We start from the raw sequence: 26,369 nt of genomic DNA, 5'->3' as shown, positions 1-26,369 counted from the left end.
TACCTAACGACATCACTGAGTGAATCCTACCTGCATGTTCATCGCTTCGTTCAGACCTGAGCTCATTTGCGTAATGTAGAAAATACTGGGTTCCAAATGTTGGGATATGATGTGGATGTGGATGCAGATATGCAGCCCAATGTCTTTATATGCACATAACTTGCGGACTTAACAGTTATGTCTGTAAGCGACTTTAGTGTGCCATCACCCACCCCATGAGATGACTGAATCTCTCTGGCCTCTGCTCTGCTCTGTTTGTGGCAGCACTACTCACTGGCACTGCAGCGCTCTGGTGCAAGTCTCTCCTGCCTGCATTGTGGAAGAGCCTGAGCTGTCGTTCCCTAGGGTGTGTTTACAACCTGCCATCTGTCAGCATCAAAAAAATTCAAAAAACCTGCGGGAGTGGGAGACCCTCTTCTTTTTGTGACACAGATCATGTCTGACCCTGCAAGATGAAGACCCGTCCTCTCCTCCCCCACATTCCTCTCTTGCAGATCCTCAGGGCAAGGCACTCTTGTGTAGTGCTTGCCTGCCCTGTCATCCCTGTCCCCTGCCCCAACCTTCCAGCTGGTCTCCCAGGGGACTCCCTCCCTGTACTTAAGGCATCAGAAACAACCCAGAGTGAGGTGTGTGTGTGTGTGTGTGTGTGTGTGTGGGTGCGCGCGCTTGTGAAATATATGGGTGTGATGTCTGGCTCGTGGGCGGGTCTCTGCTTGTTATCAGTGTCCTAACAGTATCCACCCCTACTATAGAACAGCTTAATACACAGGATTGGAACTGTTACGCCTTGGGCTAAAGTGGCACGATGTGCCAAACTCTTGGTGGAGAATGTATGTAGATTTACTTTGAGGGCTGTACTCTAGGGTCTTGGCTATCAAGATACATACAGATCTACAGAACTGTGAGGGTATTGCTAATTTATTTAGCCAACTGCCTAAACTTTGTTCTGTCTTTGTTTCTCACAGGCTGACCTTCTTGGAGAAGATAAAAACCTGGGCTTCCTTTTGAAGTTCAGTTGAACGCTAACATTTCCAAGGTAAATTACCTACCGTGTGTGTGTGGTGTGTTACTTGATGTGTTTTTATTTTTATTTCACCTCATGGCTGTCCTTCTGATCTTAATGTCAGTTTGGCAGGCAGGTTCGAGACCCCCTCATGCAGAACCACGTGAAATGAATAAACCGCCACAGCCTATAACAGGACCCCCCTCTGTCCCCCACCCTGCCCCTTCCCCTGGACTGACACAGGTAAGAACCAATCAGAGGATCCACTCTGTGCTTTCAGAAAGACCTGTGTGTGTTCCACTCATCTCTGATGGTGGCTGTATGCCTCCACCTTTCTCCTTTCTCCCTGTAGGCTGCCTTTCCCCCTGGCCAGCCCCCATCTGTTGTCTTTGCTACACCACCTCCACAAATGAACACTGCACCGCAACCCCGACAGGTACGCCACCCACCGCTCTGCCTAATACAAGTCTCACACTCTCTCCCTCACACACGCACCCACACCCATGCACCAACTCAGGTACACATGCTCTGTACTGCTTTATGGCTTTAGCTGCTACCTCTGCTTTTTAACTCTGTGCCTGTAACTCGTGTGTCTGTGATGACTACTCGGCATGTCTGCCAGGCTTTGTGTGTGTGCTGTATGACCTACGCCCTCTTTGCTCTCTCTTGCTCTCCTAGTTTGCTCCAGGGCCAGGGCCACGCGCTTTACACCAACAGGTACTAACACCCCTGTCTTGGCCTCCGGGACTCTCAAAGGTTGGGGCTTTTAGATTGACTCTCAGACAGTAGCTGGCTCTAGACTGGGCTCGGTCTGACCTAGAACGGTTCCGTGCCAGGTTGAGACCGAGTCTGGGCCCTTGAATCAGGTGCTCTCTGGGTTCCTTTAGGATTTTACTGCACACACCACTAACCTAATCCAGATTAAAGTGACCTATAATCTGACAATAGCTTAGTCTCCCTTGAGGCAATATCTCTTCCATTTGTGTCTAGCTTTTCTCATTATTGTCACTGTTTCACAAGGGTGCTTGCATTATGCATAATAACTATGTGTGTGTGGTGTGTGTTCGCTTGCTGCTCAGCCTAACCAGTTATTACTACCTTTTACTTCTCTCCACTTCTCTCTTCCTGCCTCTCTTTCTTTTACTCTCCTCCTCCCCTTTGTGTGTTGCTCTGTCCTCTTGACACTGCTGGTGTATTGTTGCGGCTGCAGGGTGGATTCAGGTCTTTGCAGGTAACTTGCTTCTTTCCTTCTCTTCACATCCTTCTCCTCCTCCTAGAGCTCCACACCTGAGACGCTTTAGTATGGCCGTGCTTCCACTGCCTCTATGTACTAAGATGTGTTGCATGCACAGGCACACTAGTCCACCAAACTCCCAGCCCCTGTAACAGGATCTCCAGATCACCTTTTGCTTAGTGAAACGGTGATATGCCATTTTGATTGACATCGAACATGCACTCATACATGGATATATTTTCTTATGTTGATTTTGGTAGTTTAAGAGGGAATGCCTTCAAATTATGACTTCTAGGCTCCGATTTGGTAGAGGACTGAAAAACTGTGTTCTGGATCCCATCTGCCGTATTGTCTTGGTTGCTACCTTAGGTTGAGCATCTGTGTATTTTTACCAGGACTGTTTAATTGTTGTCTGTGGAACTGAAAGACTGTGATCTCTCCAGGAAAATAACACATCCTTTAAAATGTCGTAGACTGGGGTAGGGTATAGTCCTCAGTGTCCTCAGGCCAGTGCATGAGCACTGTTGATAGCCGTAGTTGAACAGACAAGTCACAAGAATGAAAGTATATTTATGAAATGCATGAAGTGGCAATAAGTAGTCATTGCACACATTAGAGGTGTTTGAGATGGTGTTTTAGAATATGGTCCTCTGTTTCTGTAGCCCTACTACCCGAACCGGGCCAGTCTGCCCAGCAATGCCCCTCGGGTCCAGCCCAGCAACCCCCCGCGGCCTGTGGCGCCCACCCATGTGTACCAGACCAGCTCCCAGGTCATGATGATCCCCCAGCAGCCCCTGCAGTTCCCCAACTCTCAGGGCCCAGCCTACTTCATCCCCTCCGGACAGGTACAGCATGGTGCCACTCTGCTCTTCTACTGCCTCATCACTTGCCTACTGACATGCAGGCCTGTAGTGGAATGAAGAGGACTGGATTCTGATTTTCAGTAGTTTGCACTTTGTCAGTGTGGTGTTTTTTTTTTTTTTTTTCTTACTCCCTCTGCAGTACCGTGCACCGTACATGCCTCAGGCTCAACAGTACCCAGTGCCCAGTGGAACAGCTGGGTTTTACTCTGGGACCAGTCCAGAATACGGTTCATACGGTAAGAGCCTCCAACACTATGAGTTGTCTGCTAACTTGGTCAAAGCCACATGGAGCAATCTTTCCAAGGCCACAAACCCCTGACCCAAACACTTAGTTATATTGACTTGTAATATCGAGGGTCTGAATTCTTTCTCACCTCTTCAGACTGGCATCTCAGACACTTTTTGGCCCTGAGAAGTCAGTTTTCTCTCAGAAAATTATGCCTGCCTTCACTAACCGACAGCGTAAATGTCAGTACTGTTGGTTTTTTTGTTTCCTGCTGTCGGTGCTGCTGCAGTTTCTCTACTCTAATCTCCCTTTTCTTCCAGTCTCCTCTCTTCCATCTCTCTCTCTCTCTCTCTCTCTCTCTCTCTCTCTCTCTCTCTCTCTCTCTCTCTCTCTCTCTCTCTCTCTCTCTCTCTCTCTCTCGTAATGTGCAAAAGTGTTAGGCACCCATTAGATTTGTTGTTTTAGCAATGCTATGATGACCATATATGTTTATTTTTCACTGTCTTCATTACAATTCAACCCGAAGATAGACAGAATATTAAAAACACAAAAAAATGTGAAGGCTGGTTAAGGGGCCGTTTACACGTAACCGCCGGGTGAATTTTCTCTGCTGCTGAATTTTCTCTACTGCTTTCACACCTTTAACGACACCGGCAAGAAAAAACCTCGCGTGTACACACAGTGGTGTAACCGGCTAAATGTGCTGTAGTGCATATGCCAGACCAGTCGATGGCGCCGCTGTGCAGAAGCTTCACGATAATTTTGCGTGAATCGCATAGAAGAAAAGTTTGTTAAGCCAGAGAATGTCTAATAAGGGCTCTGGTTAAGCAGTCGCATGAAATAAGGACACTACAGACAATTCGGTTTTCAATTCAACTGTTAAACTAATAAAGTTCATTTTCAAAGTCAAAGTTCAGTCACCTAAACCAGTGTTTCCCAAACTTTTTTTCTGGCGACCCACTTTTTAAAAATGACAGACCATCGCGACCCATTTCACTTCAAATCTACCCTGCAACCACCAATATTGTTTTAGGCCACAGGTTCTCCAACTTTTCTATGCCTCTCCCAACCATACATTGCTATAGGATCCCTGCTTTGAACACGGTTGTGTTGCATTTTGAGCACCATCAGCGTGAAAAGTTGGAAATTACTACTGAAAAGATACGCTTTAATGGCATCCGAGAGTAGGGGAAATTCTCGCATGTTGCGCAGTCATCATTCGTCAGCATAGTAAGCTGTTCATGTATTTCTACATGACAAATGAGTCCGTAACACTGTTGCAGACAAATGAGTCCATAACACTGTGGACGTCAATTCCAATGTAAACAGCAAATAACTCAAGTCGTTATATTGTTGTATTATATTATATTGTATAGTCGTTATATCAGAACAAGAGGCGTTTGCTCAATAGCCGGAAGAATGCGCCTTTACTTTGGAGTTAGCGAGGTAAAAAACGAGAGGAATAGTGTTTAAAATGCCCATTTTAATTGTAGACTAATATAATGCACTGTTGTGCATTTTAAATCAGAAATAAGAATGTGAGGAGGTTGCTATTAACTTTAAAGATTGCTTCTGCAATCGAAACTGTATGCAAATTGAATGGCCTTATGTCCGGTCTATGGATGTCTGCTTTAGTTGACGGCACGGTCACTAGATTTTAATCGGTAAAGTTGAGGAGCTGGTATCTATTAATGTTCGTGCAAATAGGCGGATTCATGTCCCTTGCAGTTTGCAACTGCGAGGTACATGGCAGGCGCCCCATAGAACGGTTTCATTTTGAGAGGTAGATATCCATGCTGGCACCCCCTCTGCGATGCGTTCGTCCCCCACAGTTTCATGCGCCAGTTTCATGAGCTTTTATGACAAAACCGTGACTGTGGTAGTTAACAATCTACATCCTAATAGAAAACTTAGCTTTCCTGGTATCAAATGACAAATGGTATCAGTTAGGCCTATAACACAACGCAGGCGACCCAAATAAAATCTCCTGCGACCCACCCGTGGGTCGCGACCCAGACTTTGGGAAACACTGACCTAAACTGCCGGCGTCGTGTACACGCAAGGCGTAACCGTTAACAAAACCTCACCGGTTTCACAAAAACCGGCGTCGTGTAAACGGCACCTACAGTGGGCATCGCTTTCAAATGACCACTTCAGTCGCGCATTATGAGGCGTGAAGCTTTAGTACCACTTTCAGCCACTGTGCGTAAACATACTTGTTGCCGAGAGTAATCCCAGCCTACGAATTCAATAACAAAATAAATCATGCATAATTAAACATTACCTCGATTTAGGCTACTTGGGTATGGCTTAAGGCTTGACTACACGGTGGTAACGAAAATCGAAATCGAAATTTGCTGTCTACATTATTGTCAGTGTTGGTGGTAACTAGGGTTGGGCACCGAAACACGGTTCTAATATGGCACCGGTGCCGACGCAAACGGTAGTAACTGCATCGAATAACAACGTGGATTTCGGTGCCTCATTTCGGTGCTTTATAAATAGCGTTTTTTTAATTTATTTTTTTTTACGAGGCATCACTGCATGTCATGCGCCATCTCTAACGTCTTGCTCTGATAGTAACACATCCAGATACAGTTAGCTAACATAAACACTGGATGAACCAGAGGGGTGCACCACATATCGCGAGCTCCTGTCAAAATCTAGCAGTGGGCCTAACTACACACAAGCAAAAGGCTATGAAACCACATCAACAAGTAGCCTATATGTTGCACAATATCCTTGCTAATGGGCTAACTGCCATTTATTTGAAATGTTATCAGCAAAGTCGTAAGGTGAAAACTTTATTTCATGGTGTGTTCTAAACAACATAATGGCATGATATTAATCTTTCATGTGCATGAGGCCCATATAGCATCACAATGAATATGAAGATCATGTTAAAAGTTAGCTGGCAAAAACATAATTGTAGGTTACATACCTGATGTCACTGAGATGTCAAAGAGGCTACGAAACCATCTCCGACTCCATATGATATAGCTAATTAAACTCAACTGACTGGTGTTGGCGCATAGCCATAGTTGCTGTTAAAATGCCTACTAGGCTAGCGCTGGGAATCTAAACACTTCAACACCCACATGTAGCCTAACATGTTCAAAACTATTGCGTGTTATGCGTTAAGATAAAATTTCTTGAAGCATTTGGGAACACACTGATTGAACTGGAAAGTAGAGTCCCTGTTAGCTTGCTTGCTTGCAAATGCCGTTGTCCATGATCTGGCAGTTCTATGGCAAGCGGTTTTAACATACCTTATGGCAAACTGCCTACACGGGGTAAACTTGAAAGCAGAGCTTACCATTGTATGTGCATGCATGGCAAGCTGTTTAATTTAAATGTATTATTCGTAGGAGCAATGAGATATTGATAGTAAATTGAACAGTTCAATTTCATGTTCAAATTTGTCTTTATCAATAATAAAAAAAAGCAATTCATGCTTTAGACCATTTTAATTTAAAACATTTTAAAAACAAAGTACCGGTTCAGGCACCGTTTCGGCACCGGCACCGTTTTAAAAGTATCGATTTAGCACCGGTATCGGATAAAACCCAAACGGTACCCAACCCTAACAAGTTTTGGTTTCGTAAATTAATTTGCCCTACTTCTTGATTGCAATGTAGTCAATTGACTGCTTGACATGTCATTTTTATTTTTCTGTACAATAAACAAATACATCTGCTTTATGCCGCAGAATTGCATTCATATTTGTCTGACTTCTGCAGACGCGCAAAAAAACACTGCCAGGCCATCCTTAAAAATATTTTCGTTTGCCGTAACCCGACCGACCCTGTCAATTTAGAACCAACCCAAATATTTATTTTTTCCCCCTTTTAGTCCGACCGACTTGCCGGTTGTAAACTTGCGACCGACCGTTTTTTTTTTTTTTTTACTTTTTTTTTTTACTCTAAACAACCAATACAAATAAAATACTATTTATTTTAGTAGGTCGAAGTATTCTGAATATTCATTGCCTACATACAAACGTGGGCTCTCTTAAATAAAACCCTGTGCCGTCATCTCTACGCTATTCGTTTCATTCACACAAACATCTCGACAACGCTTATTACTTGGCACGAAGCTCTGGAAGAACTGTGCCCAGATCTTTTCCCATTCTTTCTCCCCTCTAGTCTAACGGTGACCGTGTTAAAGAATTGAAATTGGTTGTGGTCTATTCAGCATTTCTCAAAATATGGGCTTAACCCAGATTCGAACTCTTGGACAGTGGACTGATAACTGCTGCGTAATGGCGGCTGTCATCAGCCGGCCTTAACGCACTGCGCCACAGAATTGACTGCGTGGGTGAAAAGGGGATAAATAACAATAGAGTACACAACTATTTCACCAGCAAATTTAAATTACTTGACTAAAACCGTGTATAACTGGAGGTACACCTGTTTATCTGAGCAGTTTGTATGTCTTAATTTTGCGAATGCGAGGACGATATGAGTCTGTTGCATTTCATTAGATGTCCGAGTCACGCATAATGTTTGAAAACCACTGGCTCGTAATCACAATAATTTACCACACGACAGTTGGATACTTCATGTTCCCATGCCTACATTTTGGTGAGTAGCATAGAGATCGTTAAAACAATAAAGTATGGCTCTCCAGTTTGGGACATCAAAAACTTATATTTTTAATAGGGTAGACTACCGCCGGAGATGCTGACTTGCAAAGGCCTCTGGATAACACGTTATCTCCACTATCATCAGTCAATGCCCCCTTGATCAAAGTGGGGAATGACAGAAAAAGTTTGAGAACCACTGGCTTAACAAGTTACCTGCAGTCCAGAACACACAGAATATTGCAACAGAAAGTTGCCTTTATAATCAACTACTATTTGTTCCAACAGCATTCAAACAAAGCCTTTATAAAAGTGAAAAAAAAAACTTTGTCTGAACTGGCCATTTTAGGCTACGTTAAAAAATAAACAAGTAGGCCTATCCCCTATCCAATGATATCGGCAAATGTTTGTTTTCCAAAGTAAGAATTTCACTTCACCATGCACCTTTGACAATAAATAGCTCATTACACTTATGTTACTGTTGAACGTAGGCCTAACTGGTATCATTACAAACATTATTCTGTGTCCTAAAAACTGGCATTTTATGGCATTGTGTCATGTAAGGTCGTTGCAAAATCTAGAGAAATGTGTGAGGTGGTCAGCGGGGGACAATTGAGACACACATTGGATTGTGTTATTGCTTGAACATTCCACACTATCCACAGCTGTGGTATCGGGGGCAGGAGGATTGCTGTTAGCGCAGGCTTTATATAACATTTTTCAACAGAAGGCCTGCCTCGAATGCAGGCTTGCCCAAAATAAAGGCCTGTGGTTTGCGCCGCCTATAGTAATAGGTTAAATAACAGACCTGCCACAATGTGTGGTATGATTTTTTTACGAGCAAGATGTTTTTGACGCCCTACGCGGACTGCATGTTCTTAAATAACAATGATCATCAGTAGCCTAATATTCGACCATTATTTTGTGTAAATGGGCTTTCACAGAGGAGTTTCTCTTATTAAGTTATTCACAAAGCCTTTCAGACCTACTCTTAGTAAGGAAAAATGACAACTCCTAAACAGATTCTGGAGCTGAGCGCTCTAGGATCTTTGACTAAGAGTGAGTGAGTCTTCGTTGCTATGGATGAAGTTATTACTCATGCACTAGCTTGACTGAAGTGACCACCTTGATTGGCTGATTTGGCTGATTGTAATGCGGGAATGATTCCAAACACCTCCCTTACGATGAGTGGCAGGTGACAGGTCTGAGAATGCGTGCGCTATACAAGGACGGAAGATGATGAATAACTGAATAAAAAGGCCTAGCCTAAATGAATAAAGAGTAAGGCAAAACAAATAGCCTAGTAGCCTAATGAAACATACGGACTGAGTATCTCTGTAACACTATTAAATTAATCTGTTACTATGCCTACGTTTGCAAAAGAGAACATTTTAATTTGATTCACAATAATGTTACATTTAATTTACATGTTGACAATGAGTAGCCAAGTTTTGGTTGTTGTTGGTGGCGTTATTGCATGTTAGCTATGCCTACAATGCAAAATTGCTTCCTCACGATTGGAAGCTCCTGTAGCCGCATAGGATTTCAAAACAGGCGAAATGCCACAAAACCGGTTTGTGAATAGGTCTGTGAGTTAGAGTCCTCTCAACTTCTTTTAAGCTGTCACAGCTGGTGGGAAGGTGTGATTTGTTGAGGGCAGGGCCGGATTAACTGGGCACAAATGTCTGATGGCCCCCCCTGCCCCCCAGCCAACGTGAATCGGGTGGTCATTAAATAGGCCTATATCATGAAGATTTTTCTTGCCATCTAAGGCACGAGCGCATCTGTGAGGCCAAGCCTCACCAAGTAGCCAGTTTGTTTACAACTAACATTACATTTAATTAAACTGCTTATAGGCTATGCCGAAATAGTTTTCAACATTTTGAATATTAGTGTCGGGTGAATTAGGAAATGTTCTCAAAGTTGCCCTATGGCTGAAAGCTGCTTGGGATCCCCCCCTGTCAAGCAATATAACCATACAAACGCGCCGCACTCATTGTTTCAAAAGGAGTAATTTCGGCTTTGTCGGAACTGAAGAGCTGTGGACGGCACGTCAGAGCATGCCCAATGAAAATAAATTAACGCAACACAACACAGACCCCGCATCTCTCGCGTCAGTCACTAAAATGAACGAAACAGAACCCGCTTCTCTCGCGGCAGTCACTGACAGTAGCCTAGAATAAATGCATGGGGAAAAACACTTCCCCATGACAAAGACATTGTAAAACACTGAATGTTAATATTTTGTCACGAGCAACATACATCTGTCCTTTGTCAAATGTGTTACGTTCCAAGTAGCCTAGTGCGTAATTCTGCTTCATAAAGTTGAACAAATACATTTGCTTATTTCACAGAAAAATATAAATAGCCAGTTTAGGGTCTACAGTGCAGAGTTGGTAAGTTATGGTAGGCAAACTTGGAGTGAACGTACAAACATGGGAAATTCTTTCTCTAGTAGCTGAGTAGCCTAATGGTAGGCAGGTGCGCTCGTAGACATACGGCCGAACATGCAAGCGCCAATGAATCGTGCGCTCACGACAATCACGCCGTTAAACTTAAATAGGTTAACATCACTCTAAGTTCGCCTTCAAGCAAGGAAAACAATGATTTGAAGACATCTGTTTCGTTGGAAGGGCAAGGGGGTAGCAACAGGGCAACACAGAGACAGGCCCGATGGCAGGGCTATTGTTATGAGAGTATTAAAATATGGGATATTCTACGGGAAAACAACATTAAAACGGCAAGACAGCGGGGGAAAGTTAAAATACGTGATAAACACGGAAAAAGTTGCCATGCATTGTTTCGGTCCCCGTGCACAGGGATTATTTGTCATATTATTAACCACATATGATTATTTGTGAAATTGTGCAAACAGGTGCAACACATTTGAAAAGGAAGGACTGGTAGCATGCAAGCTCCTGGGAAAGATTGATTTAAGAACGTTATCACGGTGTCTTCGTGGCGCAAAGCAGCGCGGGCGGAAGACAGCGACAATTGGCAGGGGAGGGTCATGTCTTCTTTGACAATTCTGTCGGAGGCAGAGTTTCTCCTAGAAAAAAATGGAGCCGGTCAAAGTGACCGGCAGAGGTTTTGTTTTCCGGACATTTTTTTGTTGATATGCCGGTCAAATATATTATCGCTTCTTAATTAGTCAAATTGAGGAAAACTGGAGACAGGTTATGTAGCTTAAAAGATGACATAATCAAGCTGTATAGAATGCAACATGTTCATTAGCCTAACTTAAACATGCCCTAACAAGATTTAGCCAGTATCTTTTCATGGACAGCAAGAGTCCGCTTCATTCGTTGTTTTAAAAAGGCTACGTTGTTTGTTGCTGCTGCCCGCGTTATCTCCAGTGGTGACTGTTTAACTTACACAGATGCGCACACACAAGAATGAGCACTCACACCACTACCCCCTAATGCTATACCTCTTTATTTGATAACAATAAATTAAGAAATGTTTCCTATTCTGGGAAATGTTTAGTTTCTTTTTCTTTCGGCCGCGGTTCAATGATACCGTTTAATTGTGTCAGAAATTATCCGCAGACCAGTAATCTCCTCGTCGAGGAGGCCCTAACCCTGCAGATCATAGACAGAGAACGCAAAGGCCTACTGTATGCTTTGGGTAAAGAACACTTTGCATGTCCAGTGTACACGGAGAATGACTGTGTCTTGGAGCGGCCGCATCCCCCACAACTCCACTTCCAATGTCACTGATTCCGACAGATAGGCTACGCCCGACACTTCTGCTTTTTATCTGGTGGTGGTGGAGTTGACCGGACATCTCAGGCTTCAGACGTTACCAATTTATCATCATCCATCGCGTCTGGCCTCTGAAAAAACTTTTAAGGCTAGTCTGCCTGGGCCTGGCCATGTTTGAACCGCCTCACTCATTTGTTCGTTGTTTAACATGGACGTTTTAAGCGTGCGCTTCCTATTTGAAATGCAGCATAGGCTGTGCGTGTTGTTTAATAGCTTACTTTTCAAACGGTAGAGCCTGTTCATTTTGAAAACCTAGCCAGAGGACGTATAATATGGTTTACGTATTAAGGCTTATTCTCAAATTCAAATTGCGTTAGGGGACGGGATTATTAGCCAATTTCAATCGGACAATTTGACCAGAGAGATTTAATTTTGTCAGACATTTCATTTTTTTTCCGGCCAATGTTCGGTAATTACCGGACAACGGAAACCCTGGTCGGGGGTCATTGAACAATTTCTAGCAGGCAAGGGAGGGTCATGCAACTTTTGACTGAAGCACTCAAAATTCCTCTGGTGGCCCCTTCAATAAATAACGAACAGTCCCTAGATTGCTGCTGGACTATATGTCTTGGTTCATGTCTGTTAACAACTCATTGCCGTCAAACGCGTATCTCGCGGTTGCATCCATTACAAACAAACATGCAATGTGAACGTCTGGGATTGGGGAGAGCACTAAATGCTCTACTGAATAAGCACGAAGTCAAACCTTTAAATGAAAAACACTCTTTAATAATCAAAAAAATAAACCGCTAATGAAATAAACTTGTGACCATCAAAAATCGTTTATCGCCTGTAACTCCGTGATAACAGGACGTAACATGAAGGCATTTGGCTGAGCAACGGAGGTTAATATGCTCTATAATTTGTCCAAATGATGTCTGTCTATCATCGTTGCACTCGGAGAAAAACAGTGTTTAATTTGTCCTGCGTTTCTTCTACGGCTGTAAACAGGATTCACTCGCAGTTAACCAAATATTTCTTTATTAGGGCAGGCATATTTCTGGCTATTAAATTATTTCTAAACCAGTCTGCAAAAGTCTGTAGTTAAGTCTGTGTAGGGGTTTCCAGGCTCCATTTCTTTTTACGAGACACCCTGCTCAATTGAGACATCTGCCGGTTGTTTGGATTGTTGCAGCGTCGTTGCAGCGTCACTGGAAAAATACAAATTAAAGTCACGTGATACCGCGTGATCCAACGTGCGGACCGCGAGGGAAGCGGGCCAAGTCGAAGCACTGCCCACTGTAAGGCTCTAGTCTTTTGCATCTATTTGACTGGTTGTTTTTGAAGTGTTATAATGACCAATCTCGCAAGGGGTAAGCTGAACCACCTGGGAATACAATGAAGAGGTTCACCAGAGATGTACGGTATGTTTTAGGTGGCTCCTCTTTGTTCCATGCCAAAAACAAAATGCTATTGACATGGCACCTTCAGATTTAGGGTGAGAGTCAAGTCAGCAGCTGATCTCGAGACCCCAATCGTAGCTCGATCTACTAGCAGCTTCTGGCAGGCCAGGAATGCACGTCAGTGGCCTGGGTGGTGAATGATGGCTCTGTCAAGAGCTTCCCCCTTGGGTGACTGGTCATTTATAACACTGCTAAAAGAACAAATCCAATGACTGCTTGAGACTGATTGTACTGGTATCAGAACTAAAATGTATTTAAAACTGTAATGAAAGGTGCCTAAGCCTCTTTTGCACAGTCTCTTTCTTTCTTTCTTTCTTTCTTTCTTTCTTTCTTTCTTTCTTTTTCTCTCTCTCTCTCTCTCTCTCTCTCTCTCTCTCTCTCTCCCCCTCTCTCGATGAGTTCTGTTAAGTGTCCTAACCTAACCTCAGTCTGCTGTATCTTGCTCTTCCTGTTAGCAGTGTTCATTCACTCTATCTTTCGTTTTCTCTCTCTGCCTCTGTCTGTGTCCCCCCTTCCTCCCCACACACACACCTTTTATGCGCTCCCCTTCCCTCCCTTTCTCTGCGAGCTCAGAGCCCTCCCTTGCTGCGAGGGAAAGGCGGGGAGGTGGGGGGAGGGGGGCTGGCCGGGAGAACGGCCGCCTTGCGCTGCACGGCGCTCCCCTCACCTCCCAGCGCTATCCTGGTGAGTAGGAACTGCAGGGCTGTTTCCGTCTCCAGCCCGTGGCACACGCCAGTCTGGGTTCACGCAGCGCCTCAACCACTCCAATTCACATGGAGCCTTTGCTCCCCATTCTGACTGTGACTCGGTGGAATGGCCTGTTAGTGAGCCCAGACTTGTACGCCTCTGGCATGCCTGTGTGTGTGTGCATGTATGTTGATGAGGAAAGCATGCACCCTTTTGGATTTGTGAACTCCTGAGATTGAGTTTGAGATGCATTAAGAGCACATGTACAAGGACGGAGCCTAATTTGAGGGCTGTCCGAAGAAGTAAAAGGACACATCTAAGACGGTGGTCTCCTCCCTCTGCTGGTCAAATGACCAAATTGATTCTCACACCATAAATGCATGTATATACACTTTGAAAAGAGAATTCCCTTGGTTCTGTAATTGGTAGATGTGTTTCATATTATGCTGGTCTACAGTTTCTACCAAGGGCTAAGTCCATGCAGACTAACTCCTCAACTATTCACCACTGGTCGATTTTTGTTTTTTATTTGTAATTTGTTGTGAAAGTTGGCATATGACCAAGGGATTTGAGCATTGTTTCACTCTCAAAAAACTGCATCCTCTTGGACCTTGATGAAACTGGTTGTGGATGGCTGGCTTATGGAGTTGTGGTCACGAATGGTACTAATGTTTCCTCCCTCTGTCTATTGTCCTTTTCTGTCATTGGTTGTCTGTGCTGCAGCTGGAGCCTACTACCCTGCCCAGGCCCAGTACCCCTCCCCTGTGCAGACCACGCCCGTCATGATTAATCCCACACAGCAGCCACAGGCTCCTCCTCCTCAGCAAGCTCCTCCCCCACCACAGGGCCCACCCAAAAGGGAGCGCAAACAGGTATCACTGACGCAGACAAGTTCAGGGTTCAAGTCTGGCAAATGCCGTTTGGTTTTACAGCTTAAACATTATGGAACTCTGTTTTAAACCTAATGAAATTCTGTCTATAATGGAGTGCAATGGATGTTTGAACGGCAGTGTATTATCAAATGGAATTTGAGGATCATATAAAAAGTAGATATTTATGAAAACACCTCAGTGTGGCTAATGGTGACTGTTGCCTTAATGTCCTGTATTCATCTAATACAAGATAGAGTTGGAAATGGATAGATTGGCAAACGGGTAACTTGAATGTAGTGGAAGAAATAAAGCTGAAAAAGTAGTTGAAAAATTGTTTTGAACTGGGTCAGTAAGCCTTTTTTTTTTTCACTTACTACTTCCTTACACAGATCCGGATACGGGATCCTAACCAGGGAGGCAAGGATATTACAGAGGAGATAATGTCTGGAGGAAGGACTACCTCTACTCCTACGCCTCCTCAGGTGATTGACTTCTCTGGGTTCATCCCATATTTACAAAGTACATAGCCTGTATGAGTTAATAGGAAAAAAACACAAGGCTTCATGACATAGTGGTCATATAAATTCCAGTGAGCAATAAATCTGTTCTTGATTCCAGTCTGTTGGGCCTGAGGTGTCGGGCTCTGCACAAACCAATGGGGAAAGCATGCCCACTGCTGCTCCTGCTGCCGCCGGCGCCACTGCGACGAGAGCAGGTGAGTGGGGTGGGTTTTCAGCAGAGCCCTTTGCTCCTCTTCACAGTACAGCTGTGAGGTGGACACACGTTTTCTCAACATTACCACTGGCACTACATTGGAATCTTTACCTTAAGGATCCCAATGTGGATCTGATTAAATCCAACCTGGGTTTGTTAGCATTTAGTCTTAGACTAGTAGAAGTGTCCTCAGACAGTGTAGTTTCTGTGCTGTTGATTACATTACTACATTACATTATTACACAGACATATTTTGATCTGTTGCCCTGCATTGAAAACCAAAAGACAACAGTTTTATCACAATTCTATAGCTGATGTTTTTAGTAATGTCCCACCTTTGAAGGTTTTAGAATGATTTTAAGAAACATATGTAAGTTTCTATAACACACAATGCTCTGGCCATTAAATAGCCTTAGTTGCGGAAATGGCCTTAAATTAAACAAACAAACAAACACTATTACACATTACTGACCGCTTGTGTTTTTTTTTTTGTTTTTTTTTGTTTTTTCTTGATGGCCAGATGAGCGAGTTAAGCTGGCTGCCCGAACCCCTCCTCCCCCTGTCAAAACCCCCGAGCCGGCCGTGACTGTTGCCCCACCCGCTCCCAAGGTCAAACCTGACGCAGAGGTCAAAGCGGATGATGCAGAGGTCCCCATCGCGCCCAGCGAGTCAGAGTCCTCCACCCCACCGCCTCCCGCCCCTGCCTCTCCCTCTCCCCCTCCAGTGGAAGTGCCTGCCCCAACGCCCGCCCCCGAGGAGGCCAAAGTCTGCGTTGTGGATGCACCAGCGCCTCCGTCTTCGGGAGCAGCTTCGCCCCCACATGACGCTGCCCCGGCCCCCACTGCCACGGTTGATCCTCTGGCCCTCCCACAGGAGGACAAGCCAGAGCCAGCCAAGGAGGAGGAGTTGGAGGAGGAGAAGCAGGAGGAGGTGGCCCCAGTGTCTGCCCCTGAGCCCCCCGCCCCGGTCCCAACTGCTCCCAGCGAGGAGCCCGCTACTGCTCCTGCTCCTGCTACTGCAGTCGCAGCCCCTGCCGCCAACGGCAGTGAGGAGCCTGCCAAGAAACAGGAAGCCCCAGCCGCCCCGGTAGTGCCGGACACGCCTACCTCTGAACCCGACGCAGAGCCTGAGCCCGCTGAGCCCCAGCTGCCCAACGGCTTGCCCCAGGACCCCGAGGAGCCGCCCACGGCCAAGCCTGCCGAGGTGGAGGCAGTCATCGAGGCCAAGGTGGTCACCCAGGAGCAGGAGGTCGCCCCTGCCACAGAGGTCGCCCCTGCCACAGAGGTCGCCCCTGCCACAGAGGTCGCCCCGGTGGCACAAGAAACTGAGGAGAAGGCAGAGGAAGCCCTCCCAGCCACAACTAGCTGCCCAGTAGAGGAGACCACTACTATGCAAGGTAGGTAATGCTGTGCAGTGGCTGTGCCGGCCAGGAATGATGAGGGCAAGTCGGGTCTCTCTGCTCTCTATAAGCAGCACACACTTGTCTGAGCGTCTGTGATATAAGGCTGAAGCAGAAGAGAGGGGTTTGAAACGCTAATTTAAGGCTGAATGTAATGGCGAAATTCGTGTCACTCAATAAGATTAGTTATGCTTAATAGGGAGCATTTCATTTGTTAACCTGTTTCAGACCCGTATACAGAAAAACTGAGTTGGCCCAAGTAACACTTGTCTCTGTTGCAGCTCCCCTGTCTGTGCCAAAGAAAAAGAAGAAGCTAAAGGACCTGGACAAAAAAGATGGTGGAGACATGTTGGATGCCTTTAAAGAGGTTGGTACACGTGTTTTTTTTAACGATCAATCAGTCCTAAATACCATTGTTTGTGGTGGTTTAGCTTCAGCCTATTGGCATCTACGTTATTTGGCACATTTTTAAAAATGGTCTTTTGCATGTGCTCACTTCGGACCACATTTTCACCAGCAAGTCAATTAGGTGCCACGTTATTGGTAGCCACAAAAGTATATTGTCTGTGGATTGACTGATGTTCCCATGAGCTGGCAGTTTTTATGGTGTGAGGATCAGCCAATCCACATGGACTACATAATTTGTGGCCATCTGTAATGTGGTACCAAATTGGCTTGTTTGTGAAGTGAAAATGTGGCCAGAACTGAGCAAGAAGGACCCAATTTCTAAAGATGTCGTCAGCCAATTAAAGGGGTGTTTCAGGATTTTGGACATAAGACCTCGGACCTCATTTCCAAGTTAGCAAGTGTGATATTTATCAGTGGAGACCGTTTTCAACACGTTTCATCCAGTCCTTCTAATTGCAAAGTTCGCAGGTGCTAGGCTAGCGCAGGTCATCGGTATGTGTTAGCCTGCCACTAAAAACAGTCTTACCCACTCCAAAGTACACCAATACAACAATAATATATGTGCGATGTTACTGCTACTACAATGTGCACAGACACACACGCAGACACACACGCAGACACACACGCAGACACACACGCAGACACACACGCAGACACACACGCAGACACACACGCAGACACACACGCAGACACACACGCAGACACACACGCAGACACACACGCAGACACACACGGGCCTAACTGTTTGAGCTCTTGTCTCCCCAGCCTGAGGAGGAGCCCGCTCCCGAGCCAGTAGCCCCTCAGCCGGAGCCCGTCGAGGCCCGACCCGCCACTCCCCCCGCGGCTCCAGCTGAGGACCCTGACCAGACTTGGGAGGAGAAGGAGGACAAGCTGGACACGGAGAACATCGAGCCAGACGTGAACAAGGCTGTTGAGCTGAAGTACCAGTACAAAGAAGGTGGGTTCTACTAGGGATGCTCGGCAGCCGATGTATTATTGGCCTTTAAGTGAAAAAATATAGTATAGTAAATATTATCGTTCCAATAACAGAATTCAGGCTGTTCATTTTCGCCAATATTTTTTAAAGCCCTAATTTCCCAATTAGGTGTACGTAAAGCCCGTCTGGCTACTTGAGTTTGGTTGGCTATACTTCCTCAAAATAATGTCAGTGGTGTGGATGTATTTCATCATTCTAACAAGATCTGTGTTGAATCTGTGCATCCCAAAATCCTCTCGTGAATGATCAGGTCATCGTTATAAGTCATCGTCATGACAGGTTATCGTTATAAGTTAGTAAAACCTTCGAGGCTAACCCCTTTTATTTCTGCTGGAGCAGGTTGTGCCCAATAGAGTAGACAGACATACAAACAATAACAAACAACCGCTCTTCGTTCGCCATAGCCACCTTCCTTGTTGTTCACCGTCGCAGGACTATCGTTATCCTGTTAAGCCCGCCTTAAGACTCTCTAACAAAATAGAGCGCTGTGATTGGATAACATCCACGGTGTCCTATTGTTTGCTACTAGACGTACAGGCTGAGCAAATGAATTTGCTGCCGCTAGGGTGCGTCTAGATTTCTAGGCTAACTAAACTCTGATTTGGTCACTAAAGCTTTTTCTCAGCTTAGCCGTTTATCTGCGTTTAGCGTTTACTCCATATATACGAAAACGATACATACACTGTTGCTGGCCACTCGCTCGCGATTCACTGACATCAGGTTCACTTAAAGGAGCTACACATAGGGCTAGGCTACTGCTATTTTGTTGACTGCTGTACCATTGAAGACTTTTTTTTGAGTTTTGTCAGTTGTTATCTTATCTTAGTCAGTTATTACAATCTCGCGGTCACTCTGGGGTCAAAAATTTTAAATAGCCATTGGAACGTTAGGGCTATGTGGGTTTTACTCCTATGGGGCAGCCGTGGCCTACTGGTTAGTGCTTCGTACTTGTAACCGGAGGGTTGCCGGTTCGAACCCCGACCAGTAGGCACCTAACCCCTCACTGCTCCCCAAGCGCCGCTGTTGTTGCAGGCAGCTCACTTTATTTACGGGATTAGTGTGTGCTTCACCTCACTGTGTGTTCACTGTGTGCTGAGTGTGTTTCACTAATTCATGGATTGGGATACATGCAGAGAACAAATTTCCCTCACGGGATCAAAAGAGTGTATATATACTTAGACTTACTTGTAATACCTGTCAAGTGTTCTGAAAGAGTAATTTACATTAGGTGATTGCAGTGTTTCCCACAGAATTGGATTCAATTTGTGGCGGTAGCTGACTTGGACAGCGGGGGGCGGGGGGATGTTAAAGTGTATAGGTCTAATTGAGTGCCTGTCACTTCAGTTAAAAGGCTGCTGATGTGTGTATGCAATTCATAACGTCTTCTACGTTTTGCAAACATAGTGTCAGTCAATCAAATGAGCCCTGCATGAGTAACGAAATTGACAAGCAGCTGTAAGTAAACATGCTAAACTCGACATCCAAACAGTATTCTAACGTTAGCTCTGAGATACTGCTTGATTGCATAACTTAACCCTTTAGGCGCCAGAGGTTTTTTTTCGAAACGTTTTATTTTGACGTCTTCATTTCAAAAGGCTATATCTTAAGTCATAAGAGAGAGAGACTTTCTGTAAATTAGAGAAATATTAAGGATGACTCAAAGTTTATGTAGGGATTAAATGTTCATATCTAATTTGTATATTATGACGTCATATGGTGGCGGCCATCTTGGGTTATAGAATTTTCATGAAAAGTCACATGTTTGAATGATAAAATGCACCACTTTCCCCCCAAAATGTCCCTTACCTTCTGTATGCTATATCGCACAATACTGAATGCTCAGGTAAATAGTAAGTAGTAAACAAACTGTGTAAATCATTACTAATAAATGGCAGAAACAAACCGAATGCATAGCGGTAGGCTGGCCTTTTGCTGTAGAGATTTTCCATTTACTACATACAGTAGGCACTCTGATTCCATGTATGGGGCACATATACAGTATATTATTTATGACACACAAACACAAGTAGACAAGACCTGTTTAGTTCAAAAGCTCACTTGCCACGGCAAGGCACAGATCAGGAGTGAAATGACGAGACAAGACAAGAGACAATGTTAGTATTTTTTTTCTTTTTGTTATTTTTGTTGATGTTTTTTTGGTTGTTTTTTTCTTAGCTGGCAAAGACACACACACATCACAAGGACATGAACACACACACAAAAAAGAAAACATATTGTATGTACTAAATGGTCAGGGAAATAAATAGTAAATTAACAGTGTAAATCATTACTAATAAATGGCTGACAAAAAAATAATTTATGTAGCAGGCCTTTTGCTGTAGAGATAATGACTCCCTATCCCTATCCATTCAGGCCCGGCATTCCCATCATCTTGTGATAGACTATGCATAGCCTAATGGCTCCCCTGCCCCGTGTCACACCACCTCTGCTCCTGCTGCGAGCAGCATGGCCAGATCTGCCTCGCGCCGAGTGGAGAGAATTTGCGCAGCTCGGACTAGGCCTACTGGTCACTAAACGAATCACCGTCATTTTCTGAAGGCAGATTTTCCCCTTCAGAATCAGGGTCCGCGAATAGAAGACCCAACACTTAATTTCGGGTAAACTTTTTTGATGCCATTAGACGATAATATAATGCAAATACTCGCTGACATTGCTAATATTGCTCTGATAAAATGGCTCACACGCACACTAGCTCCGGTATTGCACGCGCTGATTCAATGAGCTGTAGCTCGAAGGTTTTGTTTAAAGCATGACGTTTTTCGGACTCGGGAATGACATATGACATGTCTGCCATCTAGTGGAGTGGAGGTCGAACGAAATATGACACCCTATTTGACAAAATCGGCCGTTTTACTCAGTGCCACATCTTGACGAGTAAACTCGACCGTGGCGCCTAGAGGGTTAACTTAGTTTAGTCAAAGTCCTTTTAGGTAAGTCCCTCAACTCTGCGGCCATATCGCAACGCTTTTTGGGCACTCATCGGGCATCCTATTCAGCAGAAATGCGTGTGCGCAAGGCTTCACAACACCAATCTTGCTCCAGTGGCGAGTTCACAACACATGATTGGCACAATGTCTTCACATCACACCATATGATTGGCTCAATGTATTCACATCACACCACATGATTGGCTCAATGTATTCACATGTCCACGTTTTGCCGAGGAAGGGGTGGGGTATGCGTAGACAACGGCCATATTGGCGTTACAAACAAACCCCATGCATTTCTATGGAAAAAAATTTGAGTGCTGTGTCTCCTCATTAGAAAGTCTCTGGTTTAGTCTTGATGGTAATTTTGATACCGTAGATTTAATAGAGACCCAGTCAGACCAATAGTATGAAAAATCAGGAACAGAGTTTATTTACAATGATGCGCATCAAGGGAGAGACAGCATGACTTCACCTAAAGATCCATCAGCTGCTCTAACTTGACAAGGAAATAGTTAGGGTTTAAGTATCTTTCCAGGCTGACGGGAGATGGCGTTGGTCATCCCATCTCACGTGGACTACACTGAATCAGACCCTGATTAGTGGCAGCCTGGCAATCCGGAGCAGATAGCTACTGACGCAGCCTAGCAGAACAGTGAAACACTGCAAAGTCATAATATTCCTGCTTATCTCTAAACAGTCACACAGAGATATACACAGGGACAGTACAGATATCATAAAGTCATTACATAGAATCATACTTTTAGTATCAAAGTGACCTACTAATGAGAAATGCAGAACATTAAACCACATATTGGAATATTGGACATAATGCAGAACATTAAACCATATTGGAATATTGGACATAATGTTCTATTCCACTTTCTCTCAATGTAGCCTACAATGTTGTGATAAGACCTAAGCAGAGTTAACTTTAATGCAGCAGTTTTGAACAAATTTGCGCAGCATGGTCACGATGCTAAGTGGATTTAATAGCAATTTAGCCCGACGTCTTCTATGCAATGCTTCTATGTGGCAACAACAATCCTTCAACAATCTTTTGTTAAATGCACATGCAATGGAGCGGCAGCGGGCTCGTTATGAGAGAGAGCAGGGCGGGGCAAGGAAAGGCTGCGTGCGTAAAAAGCCCAGCTCAATGAAAGGATTTTATCTTATTATCTTAATTTAAATATTACAACATAGAAAATTAATGTGTGGCGCCCGGTTTTGATTTTGTGGTGCCCCGCCACAGATAAGTCAATGTATGGGAAAAACTGGTGATTGTATTGTTTGATTTCTCTGATATTCTCTCCATTCACCTTACACAATGTTGCAGAGTCTATCTTAGGTGTTCGTTGGTGTGTGTTAAATGTCCCCATGTCCTCTGTGTTGTCCTCCAGACCAGTGGAAGCCCATTAACCCAGAGGAGAAGAAGCGCTACGACCGTGAGTTCCTGCTGGGCTTCCAGTTCATCAGTGCCAGTATGAGCAAGCCTGAGGGCCTGCCACACATCAGCGATGTGGTGCTGGACAAGGTGAGCATGCCTTCTGCACTGATGGCTCTGTCTGCAGGCAACTTCTATATATGGTTATAGTATTGGGCAGTCTCTTTTATCCAAAGAGTAACACACAATAATAGTTGGTAGCATCAGAATAACCTAGAAGGTTTCAATTTATGTTTAACAACCAGGAAAAAAATTATATAGCCCCCTATGCATGTGTGTGGTGTGTATTGTGTGATTGTCCAGTGTGCCTGTGAAATATATGTGCTGGTTGAGTTGTTGATTGTGTCCCTTGTCCCTTGAACCATTGAATAAGCTACTGTAATGCGCCCTTTTAAATTGCCCCTTGGGGACAAATAAAGTGCTTTGAATTGAATATGCATTCTTCTCCTTTCCACATAGTTGTCTGTTTGGCTGGCCTGTGAATGCTATTTGTATTGTTTTCATTCTTTGATTGTTGTGTGATTGATTCCAGGCTAATAAGACGCCACTGCGTCCCATTGACCCAAGTCGTCTGATGAACTGTGGCCCAGACTTCACCCCCTCCTTCGCCAACCTCGGCAGACCATCCGCTAGTGGCCGTGGCCCTGTAAGTGCAGGCCTCTTCTCTCCTTTCGTGAAACCATTAGTCATCTTTCCAAGTAAATATTTTAATGAACTCACATCCTCTTTCGCCTTTCTTCCCTATCCTCTTTCGCCTTTCTTCCCTGCACCCTGTATTCATCACCTTGATCTGCACCACCTTTTCTTTCCTCTTTAAATCTCTTACCCTCACTTCTCTCTCTCCCTCCCTTCATCTGTTCTGTCAACGCAGCCACCCGGACCACGGCGCTCTCAGCAGGGCCAGCGCAAGGAGCCGCGCAAGATCATCGCCAGCGTGTCCCTGAACGATGACGTGCAGCTCAACAAAGCCGAGAAAGCCTGGAAGCCAGGTGTCAAGAAGACTACACGCCGCGGGGAAGATGAGGAGGTGGCGGATGACCCCGAGGTGGCCAAGACGCAGGAGCTGTTCAAGCGCGTGCGCAGTGTGCTCAACAAGCTGACGCCCCAGATGTTCCAGCAACTGATGAAGCAGGTGACTGAGCTCACCATCGACACCGAGGAGCGCCTCAAGGGAGTCATCGACCTCATCTTCGAGAAAGCCATCTCAGAGCCCAACTTCAGTGTGGCTTACGCCAACATGTGTCGCTGCCTTATGGGGGTGAGTGCATGCACATGTTTGGGTGCGTAAGTCTGTGTGTGCAACAACCACTAGACCTGCATTAAAGTGGTCACTGTTGAGCCATTGACCTGGACATAGATTAAGCCAGTCCTCTGAGACTAAAACAAAATGGGAATGAATATTCCCACTGAAAGAGCTTTGGTCACAGACTAGGCTTTAGCCTGGACCAGCCCTATAGAACAGACTGTGTACATTCAGTCATGACGTTCCCACCCCCTGTCCCTGCTGACATGCCATTGAGAGTTCATGGTGAATCACACTTTGTTTTATTTACCCCCTGCAGCTTAAAGTCCCAACATCAGACAAGCCGGGAGTCACTGTGAATTTCCGCAAGCTGCTGCTCAACCGTTGTCAGAAAGAGTTTGAGAAGGACAAGGATGACGACGAGATCTTTGAGCAGAAACAAAAGGAGTTGGATGCTGCCTCAGAGGTAATGGCCCTCATTTATTAACCAAGCTTAGAAACCAGCGCAGATCTGTGCGCAGGAATCTTCTTACGACGGGGCCTCGTGTGATAGATGAAACGTTCGCTCCACTCCATGTGTTTTGGTGAATGTGGCAGCTGAAAACGAGCGTATTTTAAATACCACACCCTTATATATGCTCATTTTAGAGGCCTCACCCCTACAATTTACGACATGAAAGTGCAGAATACATCCAAAAGAGAAAAATTTCTAGCCTGGAGATGGCCCAAGTGAGGTTACAAGTCCAGCTTGACCTTGTTTATTTTGACATCTAGAAAAGTGTCATCAAGAAAGTAAAGGAAACTAAAGCAATTAAAGTGTAACAGACTTTATTTTTGCAGTGAGAATGCATCATACTACAAATAAATTCATTACAAAACCATATGACGCCTGCCATTTGCCCCTTGAAAAAATAATTGGTAACACTTTTTGCTTGACAGTATTGACATAAGAGTGACATGACACGGTCATGAACACATGACAGTCATGACACATGAACCCTAACTTGTTATGACAAGAACCGTATGTCACTTAAAGGTAAACTATGCAGTATTGGCAATTTCCTTACTGTTTTCTTGGTTTTTGCTTCTTTTTCGCTGGCTATGTCATGACAAATGTCTGAGAAACTCCATCGCTACCTTTTTCTATCCGGTGCCTGGTGTGTATGTGTATTTGAATGCAGTAAAGCAATTTGTTACACTTGTTATACTTCCTGACACTGAGGCCACTGGCCCGCCGGCCCACAGTTGCAAGGGTGGTTTTTCCGCTCACAGGCGCTAGGGGGAAGCGAGACGGCCATCATTCAACCCGAAAAGTCATATAACCATTCTAATGTCTCTGAAGCTGTTAAATGAAGGTAAATTAAGCGAAAAAACTTGCATATTAAGCTAAAAAACCTGCATAGTGTGCCTTTAACCCTTAGAACCCTAAGCTGTTTTTAGGGCATTTTCACTACCTTTATTCATAAGGATTTATTCTGGTCATTGTAAGTGCCACACACATATATTATATATTGTTTTTTTCAGGAGAGTTTAGGCTATTCAGATCTGCAGATCATTTTTAAATTCGACGCTGTAGGCCTCCGATATGTGCTATGCCAGGAAAATAGGTCTATTAATTTAATCATGTCTAGCATTACTTGGATAAATAAAACAGGTTTTTTATAATTGTCAGCTTACGCTTGGTGCATTGGCCTTTTAATCCGTTGTTTAGTCATACAAGGACCGAAAATATTTCAGTCAATGTCATGCACACGTTGTAGCCTATTCCACGTTGTTTGCATTTTATCTCTTTCACTGTTGCAATTGCAACTGAGTCAATTTTGTGAAGATTCAGAAACGTGGATGTGTCTTCAGCATGTCAGTAACGAGTGTGCCAACAAATTATGAAGGCGCAGGTTTGCAGCTGGATGGCATTTTGCGTTCGCGGTAGCTACAGCCCTGTTACGTCAGCATTGCATCTTACTAGCCAGTGTGTGCGGTGCTACAAACTGCATGAATTAAACACGCAATTACGTAGTCATGATGAACCGACAGAGTTGAAGAAGAGCTGATTAGTAATTGATCAGGCTATTACATTAATCAGGATTAAAATGTGTGGAGGATATTTGTCTACAGTAGGCGATCGCATGAAGTTAAATGCATAACTTTGCTTAATGTAGGTCTGAAATATAGCCTTATGGTGTGTCAGTGTTGGCCTACATTTTGTATGTATTAGAAATACATAGATAAACCTTAATTTCAAGTTTCCCAAGGACTGTTTCGAAAGAATCGAAAGTGTTTGTTTTCGAAAATGTTTTCGGGAATATAAGGTCATGGAAATTTGTAAAAAAATCATGGAAATTCTCTGGTGAAAATGTGTATGAACCCTGAGCTGGCTTTAGCTACTTTCCATTTGAAATAGTTGGCAACACTGATGGCAAGTGGGAGCAATAACGAAGGCAGCCCGGAGTTGGAGCATGCACCAGCATCGCAAAAGTCTGGTGTGTGCGAAGATTTTGGATTTGGAAATCTGCATATTGTGAGCTTAAATGTATTGTTTCTGAAGTTAATTTGCTGCGCCCTCGCGGCACTTCAGCAGCTTA

General features: G+C 44.5%; 1 protein-coding gene across 3 annotated transcripts in view; it reads left to right on the top strand.

Moving 5' to 3' along the window:
• Window positions 1-26,369, top strand: part of eif4g1a (eukaryotic translation initiation factor 4 gamma, 1a) — a 53,983-nt gene that overhangs the window by 11,181 nt on the left and 16,433 nt on the right. Inside the window, exons 1-17 of one of the 3 annotated variants that reach the window (XM_076294383.1) lie at window positions 464-626; window positions 966-1,036; window positions 1,128-1,246; window positions 1,356-1,439; window positions 1,682-1,720; window positions 2,900-3,082; window positions 3,240-3,336; window positions 14,486-14,634; window positions 15,024-15,116; window positions 15,253-15,349; window positions 15,869-16,744; window positions 17,029-17,114; window positions 17,921-18,113; window positions 22,501-22,634; window positions 23,077-23,190; window positions 23,416-23,802; window positions 24,107-24,253. In XM_076294383.1, coding sequence (XP_076150498.1) covers window positions 1,172-1,246; window positions 1,356-1,439; window positions 1,682-1,720; window positions 2,900-3,082; window positions 3,240-3,336; window positions 14,486-14,634; window positions 15,024-15,116; window positions 15,253-15,349; window positions 15,869-16,744; window positions 17,029-17,114; window positions 17,921-18,113; window positions 22,501-22,634; window positions 23,077-23,190; window positions 23,416-23,802; window positions 24,107-24,253 — 2,754 coding nt within the window. In that variant the 5' untranslated portion in view covers window positions 464-626; window positions 966-1,036; window positions 1,128-1,171. Of the gene's footprint in view, window positions 1-463; window positions 627-965; window positions 1,037-1,127; window positions 1,247-1,355; window positions 1,440-1,681; window positions 1,721-2,899; window positions 3,083-3,239; window positions 3,337-14,485; window positions 14,635-15,023; window positions 15,117-15,252; window positions 15,350-15,868; window positions 16,745-17,028; window positions 17,115-17,920; window positions 18,114-22,500; window positions 22,635-23,076; window positions 23,191-23,415; window positions 23,803-24,106; window positions 24,254-26,369 lie in introns of those variants that run through there. The other 2 variants (XM_076294382.1, XM_076294384.1) reach the window with 2 other exon arrangements.

The sequence above is a fragment of the Alosa pseudoharengus genome, unplaced genomic scaffold (assembly GCF_046254945.1).
Source record: "Alosa pseudoharengus isolate Yale_2024_CS ecotype anadromous, Long Island Sound unplaced genomic scaffold, YU_APseudo_1.1 YU_APseudo_1.1_scf_2, whole genome shotgun sequence".
Lineage (NCBI taxonomy): Eukaryota > Metazoa > Chordata > Actinopteri > Clupeiformes > Clupeidae > Alosa > Alosa pseudoharengus.
This window is presented reverse-complemented; position numbering and strand designations above follow the sequence as displayed.